This window comes from Microcaecilia unicolor, chromosome 3, assembly GCF_901765095.1.
Source record: "Microcaecilia unicolor chromosome 3, aMicUni1.1, whole genome shotgun sequence".
Classification (NCBI taxonomy): Eukaryota; Metazoa; Chordata; class Amphibia; order Gymnophiona; family Siphonopidae; genus Microcaecilia; species Microcaecilia unicolor.
The window spans coordinates 243,739,450-243,751,591 of record NC_044033.1 but is presented as its reverse complement, the minus strand read 5'-3'; the positions used below and the strand labels follow the sequence as shown (position 1 = coordinate 243,751,591).

The 12,142-nt window shown below is 44.1% G+C and overlaps 2 protein-coding genes across 4 annotated transcripts in view; one reads left to right on the top strand and one right to left on the bottom strand.

The window, feature by feature from the left end:
- Window positions 1–12,142, top strand: part of LOC115464537 (zinc finger protein 845-like) — a 924,208-nt gene that overhangs the window by 727,005 nt on the left and 185,061 nt on the right. The gene's annotated exons all lie outside the window — the stretch shown is intronic.
- LOC115466398 (oocyte zinc finger protein XlCOF6-like) overlaps window positions 1–12,142 on the bottom strand; it is a 131,684-nt gene that overhangs the window by 50,354 nt on the left and 69,188 nt on the right. For 2 of the 3 annotated variants that reach the window (XM_030197597.1, XM_030197598.1), the window contains exons 2-4: window positions 6,889–7,015; window positions 6,166–6,279; window positions 5,786–5,881 (exon numbers count right to left, since the gene is read on the bottom strand). The exons of the other annotated variant lie outside the window; for it this stretch is intronic. In XM_030197597.1, coding sequence (XP_030053457.1) covers window positions 5,786–5,881; window positions 6,166–6,279; window positions 6,889–7,015 — 337 coding nt within the window. The remainder of the gene's footprint in view (window positions 1–5,785; window positions 5,882–6,165; window positions 6,280–6,888; window positions 7,016–12,142) is intronic. 3 annotated transcript variants of the gene reach the window in all.

Genomic DNA, 12,142 nt, shown 5'->3' with positions numbered 1-12,142 from the left:
GAACTGGCGATCTCAGACGCAACAGGCCCGCTGGTAATAGAAAGAGCACACCGAGTAGGCCGCAAGCACGAAGGCAAGACGCGGCCGAGGGTGGTAATGGCCAAGATATTCAACTATCGCCACAAAATGGAAATTATGCAAGGATTTAGAACACGCAGAGACACCTTAGCTCACGAAGGGCAGAAAGTGTTAATATTTCAAGACTTTTCAGCTGAAGTACAGCTACAGAGGAAAAAATTCCACCCACTTTGCTCAGAGTTAGCTCAGAAAGAGGTGAAGTTTTCATTGCAATTTCCAGCTACCCTACGAATCTTAATACAAGGACAGTGGCATATGTTTAAAGAAGTGGCAGAAGCAAGAACAGCGGTGCTGGAAGCGGGCCTGATCGACAGAAAGTAAAAAGGGAATGCTGTGAACAGGGTAATTATAAATGAAGCTGTTTATCTCACAAGGGTCAGTCAAGAAAAGGGCGGGGGTCCCATGTGCTCGAGGTCTCACTACTTGATCTTCTGGGGTGCCAGAGGATGGAGGAAGGGTATAATCGGGTTGGGGAAAGAGAGATAGGGGGGGGAGGGAAGGGGGGAGGGGGAAGAATTAAAGACGTTAAAGACAGGGGGCATTGTCACTTGAACTATGGGACACATCAGGAACAAGAGAGAAATCTAATAAATACACAACCAAAGTCCGTTGACACTAGACGGATGGGAATAAGACCTAGAGGGGGGAAGATGACCAAGTTATGGGAATTAGAATAGGCGATAGCAGAGATGAGAGGTAGATGCCTGTTAGAATAACAACATGGAATGTTGGGGGGGTTAACTCCCCAATAAAAAGAGCAAAAATATTGAAAGCCCTGAAGAGGTACAAATCAGATATAGCGTGCTTACAAGAGACACATTTATCAGACATAGAACATGATAAACTGAAAAAGCAGTGGGTGGGAGAAGTCTATTCTGTTCCAGCAAGAGGGAAGAAAGGAGGGATAGCAGTCCTCTTCCGTAAAGGGCTAGCTTATAAAACGACGAAAGTAGCCACAGGGGAAGAGGGAAGATATATTATAGTGAAGGTATGGATGCCAGGGTTAGAGATCATTCTGGTAGTCCTATATGGCCCTAATGTCTATACTCCAGAGTTCTTCAGATCCCTAGTGGGTAAATGCAATGTTAATGGTAAACAAAGGTTGGTAGTAGTAGGAGATTTCAATCTGGTGCATGATTCCAAACTGGACTGTTCGAATAATTGCTCGCCCCATTACCAAGGGAAAAGGGCAAGAGAAATGACACTATTTGCTAGAGAATTAAATCTAATAGATACCTGGAGAGCATTGCACCCGACAGAACGTGAGTATACACACAGATCAAGGGCCCATGGAACACAGTCCAGGTTGGACTACATACTAATTGACAGAGCAATGTTTCCACAGGTCATAGCAACTGATATAGGCCCAGAGGCAGTGTCAGACCATTCGCCGGTGTGGATGGACCTGGAACTGCAAGGGGATATAGGGAAAGGAAGAGGATGGAGATTCCCAGCGTATTTATTTTCGGACCCCAAATTTTCAAAATACCTTACCCACAAATGGGCAGAATATAGCAAATATAACGATGGGCATGCCCGGGAACAACCCGTTTTGTTCTGGTCGGCCTCTAAAGCAGTCCTGAGAGGGGACATAATTGCGTTTTGCAGTAAGCGTAATAAATGTAGAGCGGCCGGGATACTGTTGTTAGAATCAAGATTAAAAAGAGCGCAAAAGATGTACGCGCACAGACCGACGAAAAATAATCAAGAGAATTTAAAAGCAGTACAGATAGCCCTTAATACCTTATTACATGAATTAGAATTGAGATCAGCATTATTTTATAAACATAAATTACATAGGTATGGGAACCGGGCGGGACGCCTGCTTGCAAGAGTAATAAAAAACTGGGGAGGGCCCAGAACAGTGGCCACACTTAGAGACGGAAATGGCGGGTTGACTAATGATCACCATCAAATAGGTCAAATTTTCACCACATATTTTGCCACGCTATATAAAAATCAGGGGGAGCCCTCGGGGGAAGCACTAACTGCATACCTCCAAGAGACGCAGTTACCGCAACTGCATAATAACCACCTAGACCGGCTAAATGCGCCAGTGACAATGGGAGAACTGCAAAAAGTAGTGAAAGCACTGAAATTGCGGTCAGCCCCCGGCCCAGATGGGTTCTCTGGGGAGTATTATAAATTGTTGCCCCCCGGGGCCCTAGTAAACCTACTTAGCTACTTTGAGGAGGTGGTGGAAGAGGGTAGATTGCCATTATACGCTAATTCAGCCCTCATAACGTTAATCCCGAAAGCAGGCAAGTCCCCTGAAAGACCAGGATCATATAGACCAATATCTCTCCTGAATGTGGAAATAAAATTATTATCTAAGATACTGGCAGAGAGATTGGCACAATGTTTGCCAGACTTGATAGGGACAGAACAGGTCGGATTCATAAAGAAAAGGAGAGCAGTCCACAACGTTCGGAAGTTAATGCTTGCTATGGCGATGTGCAGACAAAAAAACATACCTATGTGGGTATTAAGCCTAGATGCAGAAAAGGCGTTCGATCTAGTACGCTGGGATTACCTCTTCCAGGTGTTGAAGGCAGTAGGAATATCTGGATGGTTTTTAAGGGCAGTGAATACACTGTATAAAGAACCTAAAGCCAGTGTAGTTGTTAATGGAAGACGAGGAAGAGAGTTTTCAATACAAAAAGGCACCAGGCAGGGCTGCCCGCTGTCACCCCTATTATTTGTGTTGGCAGTGGAACCCCTGCTAGAAAATTTAAGGCGGGCGCAAGAGGTGAAGGGGGTGAGGGTGGAAGCTAGCCATCTGAAGGTGTTCGCATATGCAGATGACCTGTTACTGACCATAACAGACCCCAACAACTCTCTAAGGGGGGTACTGGACAGGGTGGAGAGATTTGGAGGATTTTCAGGGTTTAAGTTAAATTACACCAAGTCCTATATTCTCCCAATGACAGAATCAGACCTGAAACAGCACAGGGGCCCCCAGAAGCTGACTTGGACTACGGGACCGATTAAATACTTGGGCATTTGGCTCCCAGCAGACCTAACCACCATGTATAAAGAAAATATCAAACGATTGTTGAAGGAAACTGCTGAGAGATTAAATATGTGGAAGGCATTACCTGTGGCGCTATTAGGACGAATAGCCTTATACAACATGTGCATTGTACCAAAGTGGTTGTACATATTCCAAACAGCACCTTTATATCTGACAAGGAAGGATGAGAGGAAGTTAAATAGACTTTTGCAGTTATTCTTATGGCAAGGCAAGAAGGCGAGGCTCTCAATGACAACTCTGACAACCCCAGTGGAATATGGTGGGTTGGGCCTCTTAAGTGTGAGATACTTGACAGTGGCATGTGGAATGCGCCACATCAATGACTGGTTTCGGGGGACCGAGGATTTTTCTAATACCAAACTAGAACTCCAGCTGATGCCAGAATTGCACTTTACAAATTATCTACATGCAGGGGGGGGACAGATTCCAGACATTTTGAAATATTCAATGATAATGCCAGTGGCAAGAGCGACGTGGTCCTGGATATGTCGTCTCCACAAATTTTCAACAAAAATAACACCTTTGCAGACCATCTGCGGGAATGCACAGTTTGCACCTGGGATATTGTACCCAGCATTTCAGAAGTGGAAGCGTAAAGGAATAATATATCTGCAACATGTACTGGACCGAGAAGGCAAGATCAAATCATTTGTGGAATTACAAACTGAGTTTGACCTTCCCGATACAGATAACTTTCATTATATGCAACTCAAGCACTACATCACATCCTTGGGATGGGAACCGTTGGCAGAGGATGTGCAAGAGGAATTGTCATCAGCATTTTCTCTAACAGCCCAGCAAGAGGTTCCACTCACGTACCACCATAGACATATAAGAGACACGAGAGAGGAGACTGACTTTAACAGACTAACAGCACAATGGAACAGTGAGCTCCACATTAATATTTCAACCGCACAATTCAAATCTCATATCTTAACTATTAGACGTGTCAGTGCGGCAGCGAGACATTGGGAAGTGCAGTACAAGTTTGCAATGCGAATTTACGTGGCCCCTAGAAGAGCTTTTCACATGGGAATGTCCTCTTGGGGCGAATGCCCCAAATGTGGAGAAACTGGAGCAACATTAGGCCACATGTTTTGGACATGCACGGCTGTGGGGAACTTTTGGAAATCTATGTTGTCTGCTGTGTCCAAGATTTGGAATACAAAATGGTTCTTTGACGCTGGGCTATTGTTTGGAAGCCCCAGATTGTTGAGGCCCAGTCCTAAAGGTTTTACGAAGTTTGTGGCCAGGGCAACCATCATTTCCAAACAAGTTATATTAACAGAATGGATTTCGCATAAGGCACCAGAGCTGCAACAATGGCGGACCCGTATGCTACTGTTGATGCGACTAGAACGTGCTGGACTGTTTGATTTGGAATCGAAAGAAGGGAGGGACTTTCAACAATGCTGGGGTCCTTTTTGGATGACGCTAACACCTAGAGCACGAAGCCATCTGTTGAATATATAAGTGTAGAGACATGTGTATAAAATAAGACTGGTTTGAGAGAGGATGAGTCCCAAGGGAGAAAGATCCACCCGGGGGGGGGGGGGAGGGGGTAAAAGATATTATAAAATGTTTGATGGTATTATGTTGTGTTGTTAATACCACAGCTGGTATTTCTTGAAGAAGTTCATCAATAAAAATGATTTAAACATAAAAGATAGTTGATCATGAGCTGAGGTAAACAAGGCGTTAGATTGACAGATGTTGGGTAGTTTATGTGAAGTGTTTTAGGTGTGCTTGGGTGGTTTGGGGGATGATTTGTATCATTGAGGGTGACTTTTGTAAGTTTTGTTAAAGAGGTGTGTTTTCAGAGCTTTGCGGAAGCTGGTTAGATTGTTCATGGTTTTCAGGGCCTTGGGTAGCGCATTCCAAGATTGTGTGCTTTTGTATGCAAAGGTCGTAGCATAAGCCTGTTTATATTTCACTCCTTTGCAGCTGGGGAAATTCAGATTGAGGAATTTGCGGGCTGATCTTTTCGCGTTTCTGGGCGGTAGGTCCACTAGGTTTAGCATGTATAGTGGGGCGTCTGCGTGAATGATTTTGTGCACGGTTGTGCAGATCTTGAGATGCACTGAAAGCAAGTTCATTCATGCAAATTAGTCAATTAATATAATGCATTGCTGTAAACTGCATTACGTACTGTCCTTTGCATTACCTCAGTAGCAGTACAAAAAGTCCACAGCTAAGTCAAAGTGTACCATGAAGCAGACTTTGATCATGGGGAACTGGGTTTGATTCCCATTACAGCTCCTTGAAACTTTGGGCAAGTCACTTAACCCTCCACTGCCACAGGTACAAATAAGTACCTGTATATAGTATGTAAACCACTTTGAATGTAGTTGCAAAAACCACAGAAAAGCGGTATATCAAGTCCCATTCCATTTCCATTTACCTTCATAAACTGTGGCTCCCTCAACAATGGAGAAACCTCTCCACCACCATCATCAGCCCTATCAACAAAACAGATTTTTAAACCCCATTACATTTCAAGACACTCAGCTCCATCAGCAGCCACATCTGTTTCTGTAGGAAGCTTAATTCAAAGTAGGGGAATGGACAGCGGGAGGAAGAGAGAGGATAATACCTTTTATCCCACCAGCACTCAATTCTTAAATGGTCCGGACCGACCGTAGTAAAGATGAGCCGGAGGAATTTTATACTTACTTGTTACAGATGTCTCCAATTCAGGATGATCCACGGAGGGGAGATTTTCCTCTTGTTTAACACTCAGTGCACATACAGATGTCACAGTCGGAAGGCCTGTTATGACAAAACACGTCTAGAAGGATTCAGCAAAGATCTGATATTATATTAGGAAATAGATTTTAAGCCTCTAAGGTGTCCTTTTAATAAGGTGTGTTAATGGATTTAGCATGTACATTTTATATCTATAGGCTTCTTAGCATTTAGCACACGCTAATCATTAGCATGGATTAAATCCGTTAGCATACCTTAGTAAAAGGACCTCTAAATGTTTGATGTCAGTGACTCATCTCCTGTGATCTGAAAACGCAAAGCCCTTTAAATCTAAAGCAGCTGCTTACTCTTGGTGGGGTCATTCAAGTCTTCTTTTCCCTCCAATTCACAGTGTTGTGCAAAATATTTCTCATTTTCTTTTTTAATCTTCAGCATAACATCAGGATTAACAATTGAATAACCTGTGAATAGAAAATAGGAAAATGATATTTAAATTGTATTGGTAGAATCCCGGTGGAGGTTCTACGTGTTTCCTCTTCTGATGGAGAAGTGTGTGTTTGTCTATATATGGGGTTTGGGTATTTGTCTAAAAAGCTTGGAGAGAACAGGCAGCTACAGCCTGCCACTTAAGTTACATTGAACCTTGGAGATCTGCTGGTACACACATTTCTTTTCATGGCCCTCCTAGATGGAGGATTTGCAGATGTCAGGCTTTCGGTGACATCTGCTGCTATCCGAAGGGGGTTACACATTGTACAGTATAACTGACTAGCGTGCTGCTGACATTTCATGCTTTTATACAGATCTTTTAGTTATCAGCAAGAAATCTGAGAAGTAAATCATCTCCCTGGTTTCTGTACCAAAATGTTTTCTGTATAAAAATGGAAGACAGCCTCCAGCAGATCTTGTATGAAGCCTCTATCTTAAGGTCTTTCACTGGCTCCTCTTGGATATGGGAAGGCATCAGAAGCCAGGCTCTAAATTTCAGGTGCCCATGGTACCTGGAATCTGAGATTTTCAACCACTGACTTCTAATGTGCCTGTGTGGTAGTTAGAGAAGGCATATTTACCTCGTGATATGAGGATCCCATGAATCTCCTTGATGACCTTCTTGTAAAGCTCCTTCTGCCATTCTTCCAGAATGTTCCACTCCACTTCCAAGAAATAAGCAGCAACATCCTTGAATGTGACCAATGTCTGGAAGAACAAACTGGACACTCTCAGCCACAGGTTCATTGTGTTTAACAGACCTTATCATAGCAGCTCTGTCAGTGAGATCAGATCTCTAGTACATTATAATATGAAGAGAGCTCTGTTCCCTTAAATCGCCAGCATTTTGGACAGATTTTCTAAGAGAAACATTGGGAATTTAGCAGCTGGAAAGGAAAAAGAAGCAGCAGCAGCTGAAGACATGGGAGGGAAAGATGCAAGTGAGTTAGAGTTGGAAGGCAGAAAAGTGGAGAGTGCCCGGGTCAGCATGTGTGTTGAAATTAACAGGCTGTAATGTTTTTTATGTTTCAACATTTTTATTGAAGACAATCTAAAAATAGTGCAAACATCTTATATAAAACCAAAAAGACAAACATAGGCTCAAGCTCAATGCACACCGAAAGATACAATCAATCAACATATTTTAACTTTTTTGTCCCAACTCCCACCCTTATCTATCAATATCCCATTAAGATTCTACAATCAACATAACATTCACCCCTCTAAGAATTATGTCTTATAAAGAGTACTAAATCCTACCCCCCCTTTATGTACCCCTCACACACCTCAGCAAACTTAAATGTAACATTGAGGTAACCAATAAGAAATAAAATTATATTCCTTTATTACTACAAAGATAGAGGGAGAGCCGAAACTCTGAAGACCCTCCCTCACCAACCCCACCATTCCTTCTTGAGGGCATTGAAACCATGAGGAGGCTTCAGGGATTGTACCTCCTCTAAGCATTCAAGCCCCCTGATTAGACCAAGAAGTTTACTATTGACAAGCAATTACCAAATGTATTCCCAACACCCCCAAAACTATCTGTCAAAAAACAAACCTCCACCCCTCCCAAACCCACCCCCCTTACCCCTCCCCTCTGCTCCACCATACTCCGTACTACACCATCCCCTAAGAGGAGAGAAAATAAAACCCTCTCATTGAGACCTAAGAATGTTGTAAAGAACCCGATAAGGCCCCGAGTTTATTAAGAATACTGCTACGGGCTCGATGGGCAAAATTCATCCCTCAACCAGTAGAGTCCAACTGCAACTCTGTAAGCGCCTTGATACTACCTCCAGGCTATGGAAAATGATGTAGAAGTCGAAGATCACTACTACTACTACTACTATTTAGCATTTCTATAGCGCTACAAGGCATACGCAGCGCTGCACAAACATAGAAGAAAGACAGTCCCTGCTCAAAGAGCTTACAATCTAATAGACAAAAAATAAATAAAGTAAGCAAATCAAATCAATTAATATGGACGGGAAGGAAGAGAGGAGGGTAGGTGGAGAGGAGGATAGGTGGAGGCGAGTGTTTACAAGTGGTTACGAGTCAAAAGCAATGTTAAAGAGGTGGGCTTTCAGTCTAGATTTAAAGGTGGTCAAGGATGGGGCAAGACGTAGGGGCTCAGGAAGTTTATTCCAGGCGTAGGGTGCAGCGAGACAGAAGGCGCGAAGTCTAGAGTTGGCAGTAGTGGAGAAGGGAACAGAGAAGAAGGATTTATCCATGGAGCGGAGTGCACGGGAAGGGGTGTAGGGAAGGACGAGTGTGGAGAGATACTGGGGAGCAGCAGAGTGAGTACATTTATAGGTTAGTAGAAGAAGTTTGAACAGGATGCGAAAACGGATAGGGAGCCAGTGAAGGGTCTTGAGGAGAGGGGTAATATGAGTAAAGCGACCCTGGCGGAAGATGAGACGGAGGAAGTATAAGGGAATAACTTTTCATAGGTAGTAGCAATCTGTCAGAAAGTGCAATCATTGTATCACCTGGAGGAGCTGGTAACAAGGACACCCCAGCACTGCCACACTGGCGCAGAGACTTTTTTTCTCTCAAGGTAAACGGCCCCCAAAACAGACATGTGATGAGAATGAGGTGTTCAACACCCAGAGCCTCCACCTATCTACTTATATTTATATCCCATAATCAAACCTTCCACCCAAGACACCAAACGTGGATTATCCATACCTGGAGGGAATGTACCATTCCCCCTAATGGGCAACAATCTAGTACAACAATATTCAAAAGCCCAAAACTTTGCCAAATCCTTCCACAGCATCTTCATAGACCTCACCAGAACACTGGATCTAAGAAATACCGGTAAATCCTTTAATGCTGCATGTAATACACAATGTATATGCAGAGGTTTACAAAACTCTATTTCCATTTGCACCGGGATAAAATACTCTGTCTGATTAAGCCAATCTCCCAAATGCCTCAGCAGGCAGGCCTGATTATAAAATTTAATGTCAGGAACTCCCAAACCTCCTCTATTCCAATTACCCACTAAATTAGTATATAGTATCTGGGATCTTTTTTTTTGCACAAAAAAAAACACGAGAGCATGCTCTGTAAGGCCCTTATATCCCGGTTCCTAAGATACATTGGTATAGTTTGCAAAAATATAGCCATTTTGGAAATATGATCATAGTCAACAGGGAAATATGTCCCACCTCCCTAGCATCACCTTAGTATTTGTTAACAAGGACGCTATCCTGCTTATAATCGAAAGAGAAAAACGCCTATATTGCGACCCAAATCGGGAGATGGGCGTCTTTCTCCCGTGGGCGCCCAAATCGGTATAATCGAAAGGGCATTTCCAACTGCAATCCGTCGCGGAAACGGGTAAAGTTGACGGGGGCGTGTTGGAGGCATGGTGACGGCGGAACTGGGGCGTGGTTATCGGCCGAGGAGAGATGGACGTCTTTAGCTGATAATCGAAAAAAAAAAGGCGTTTTTACCGCGATTTTGGGTCACTTTTTTTGGACCCTTTTTTTTCACGAACAGGTCCCAAAAAAGTGCCCCAACTGACCAGATGACCACTGGAGGGAATCGGGGATGACCTCCCTGGACTCCCCCAGTGGTCACTAACCCCCTCCCATCAAAAAGACCCCACTTTAAAAACTTTTTTCCCAGCCTGTATGCCAGCCTCAAATGCCGTACCCACCTCCATGACAGCAGAATGTGTTCTATCCTGTGACAGCCTTTCCCTGGTTCTGATGTGGCTCTCGGGTGAGTGTGACACCTTTTCTGTTATGCGCACTACAGAATCACATCAGCAATGCATTGTGGTGGGTGTAGGGTATTGGACTCCGTGATTCCACTAGCTTGTGGCAAATGCTCACGATGTTGGTAGTTGGTAGGCTCTACTCCCATGGTGCTTTTCCCCCTGCTTACTGGGTCAGAGTGTGCCCTGTTTTGTTTCCGGTAGTCCATGAGGTAGTGGCCATTTCTGTAAGCCAGTTTTAGATCCCTTTCACATGTTAGCCACGTTACAGAACTTAGTTCTTACCTTGAATGTGGCTGAAAGAGGGCATTGTACACCATTCTGCCAGCTCGGACCTACTGCTCATCTCAGTACCAGGGAGACTCGTTGCCAGTGGGGCACAACCTCTGATCTGCAGTTAACTGTGAGTAAGCGTGCTTATTCCAATAAAGGACGTTTTCGGAGAAATTAGTCTTCAGGTGTCAACTGCTGTGCCAATGTTATATAGCAGCAACAAGTCCTAGAGGCCTGCGTGTATGCAGGTCCCTGGAGCACTTTTAGTGGGTACCGCAGTGCACTTCAGCCAGGTGGACCCAGGCCCATTCCCCCCTACCTGTAATACTTGTGCTGGTAAACGGGAGGCCTCCAAAACTCACTGTAACCACATGTAGGTGCCCCCTTCACCCCTAAGAGCTATGGTAGTGTTGTACATTTGTGGGTAGTGGGTTTTGGGGGAGGGGGGTTGGGTGCTCAGCACCCGTGGTAAGGGAGCTATGCAGTCCACCGCACTGACTTCTAGGGTGCCCAGTTGGTGTCCTGGCATGTCAGGGGGGGCGAGTGTACTACGAATCGTAGTCCCTCCCACGACCAAATGGCTTGGATTAGGACGTTTTTGAGCTGGGCGTTTTTAGTTTCCATTATCGCTAAAAAAAAAAACAAATGCCCAGCTGAAAAACGTCCATTTTTTCGAAAATACGGTCTGTCCCGCCTCTTCACGTACCCGTTTTCGGACATAGACGCCCATGGAGATAGGCGTTCGTGTTCGATTATGCCCCTCCACATTAACTTCATAAAGACAAATATGATTGCTAGTAAGCTGGATACCCAGGTAAGTAAAGGAAGATCCTGCTCTCTTAAACGAACAACACAATCGTTCCCACTGCGTCTCTTTCATCTGAATAGTCTCAGATTTATCTAGATTTAAACGAAATCCAGAATAATCTCCAAACTCTTTAAAAATCTCCAGCAAAGAAGGTAAGGATGACTCAGGCTCTTTCAAAAGAACCAATAAATCATCTGCAAAAGCAGATATCTTAAATCGCTCATTGCCCACCTGAACACCCTGCACAGCCTCTGAACCCATAATGTCCCTGATTAAAGGTTCTAGCACCAATACAAAAAGAAGCGGGGAGAGGGGACACCCCTGTCTAGTGCCTCTAGCTATCCTAAATGGCTCAGATGACATCCCATTGAACCATACTTCTGCACTCAGCCCATATTAAAGCATTGCTATGGCTTTCTGAAAGAAACCCTCAAAACCATATGCTTCCAAACTGGCAAACATAAAATCCCAGTTTACGTGGTCAAACGCCTTTTCCACATCAAAACTAATAAGCAAGGCTGGTGTGGAGCGATGATGCAAGCTCTTCAAAGCAACTAAGATTTTTCGCATGTTACGGGCCACTGATCGTTTCCTCACAAACCCCACCTGAGGTTCAGCCACCAAGTCTGGTAACACTCGAGCCAGCCTATTGGCCAAGACTTTGGCAAACAACTTTGTTTCAAAAGGTAGCAAAGATATAGGCCGTTATGAACCCGCCTGATAGGGATCCCTACCTGGTTTTAACAAAACTACAATTTGTGCCTTCCGCAAAGTCTCCAGTAAATTACCCATTTGAACAAAACAATTAAACACCACTGTCAAACATGCTACTATATCTGAAACCAGAACCTTATAAAATTCAGAGGGAAGACCATCCACCCCTGGTGTCTTATGTAAAGGACTGTCGCATATACCCCAACTCACTTCATCTTCAGTGATGTCTGCATTGAGCCTCTTTTATTATTATTTATTGCATTTGTATCCCACATTTTCCCACCTATTTGCAGGCTCAATGTGGCTTACA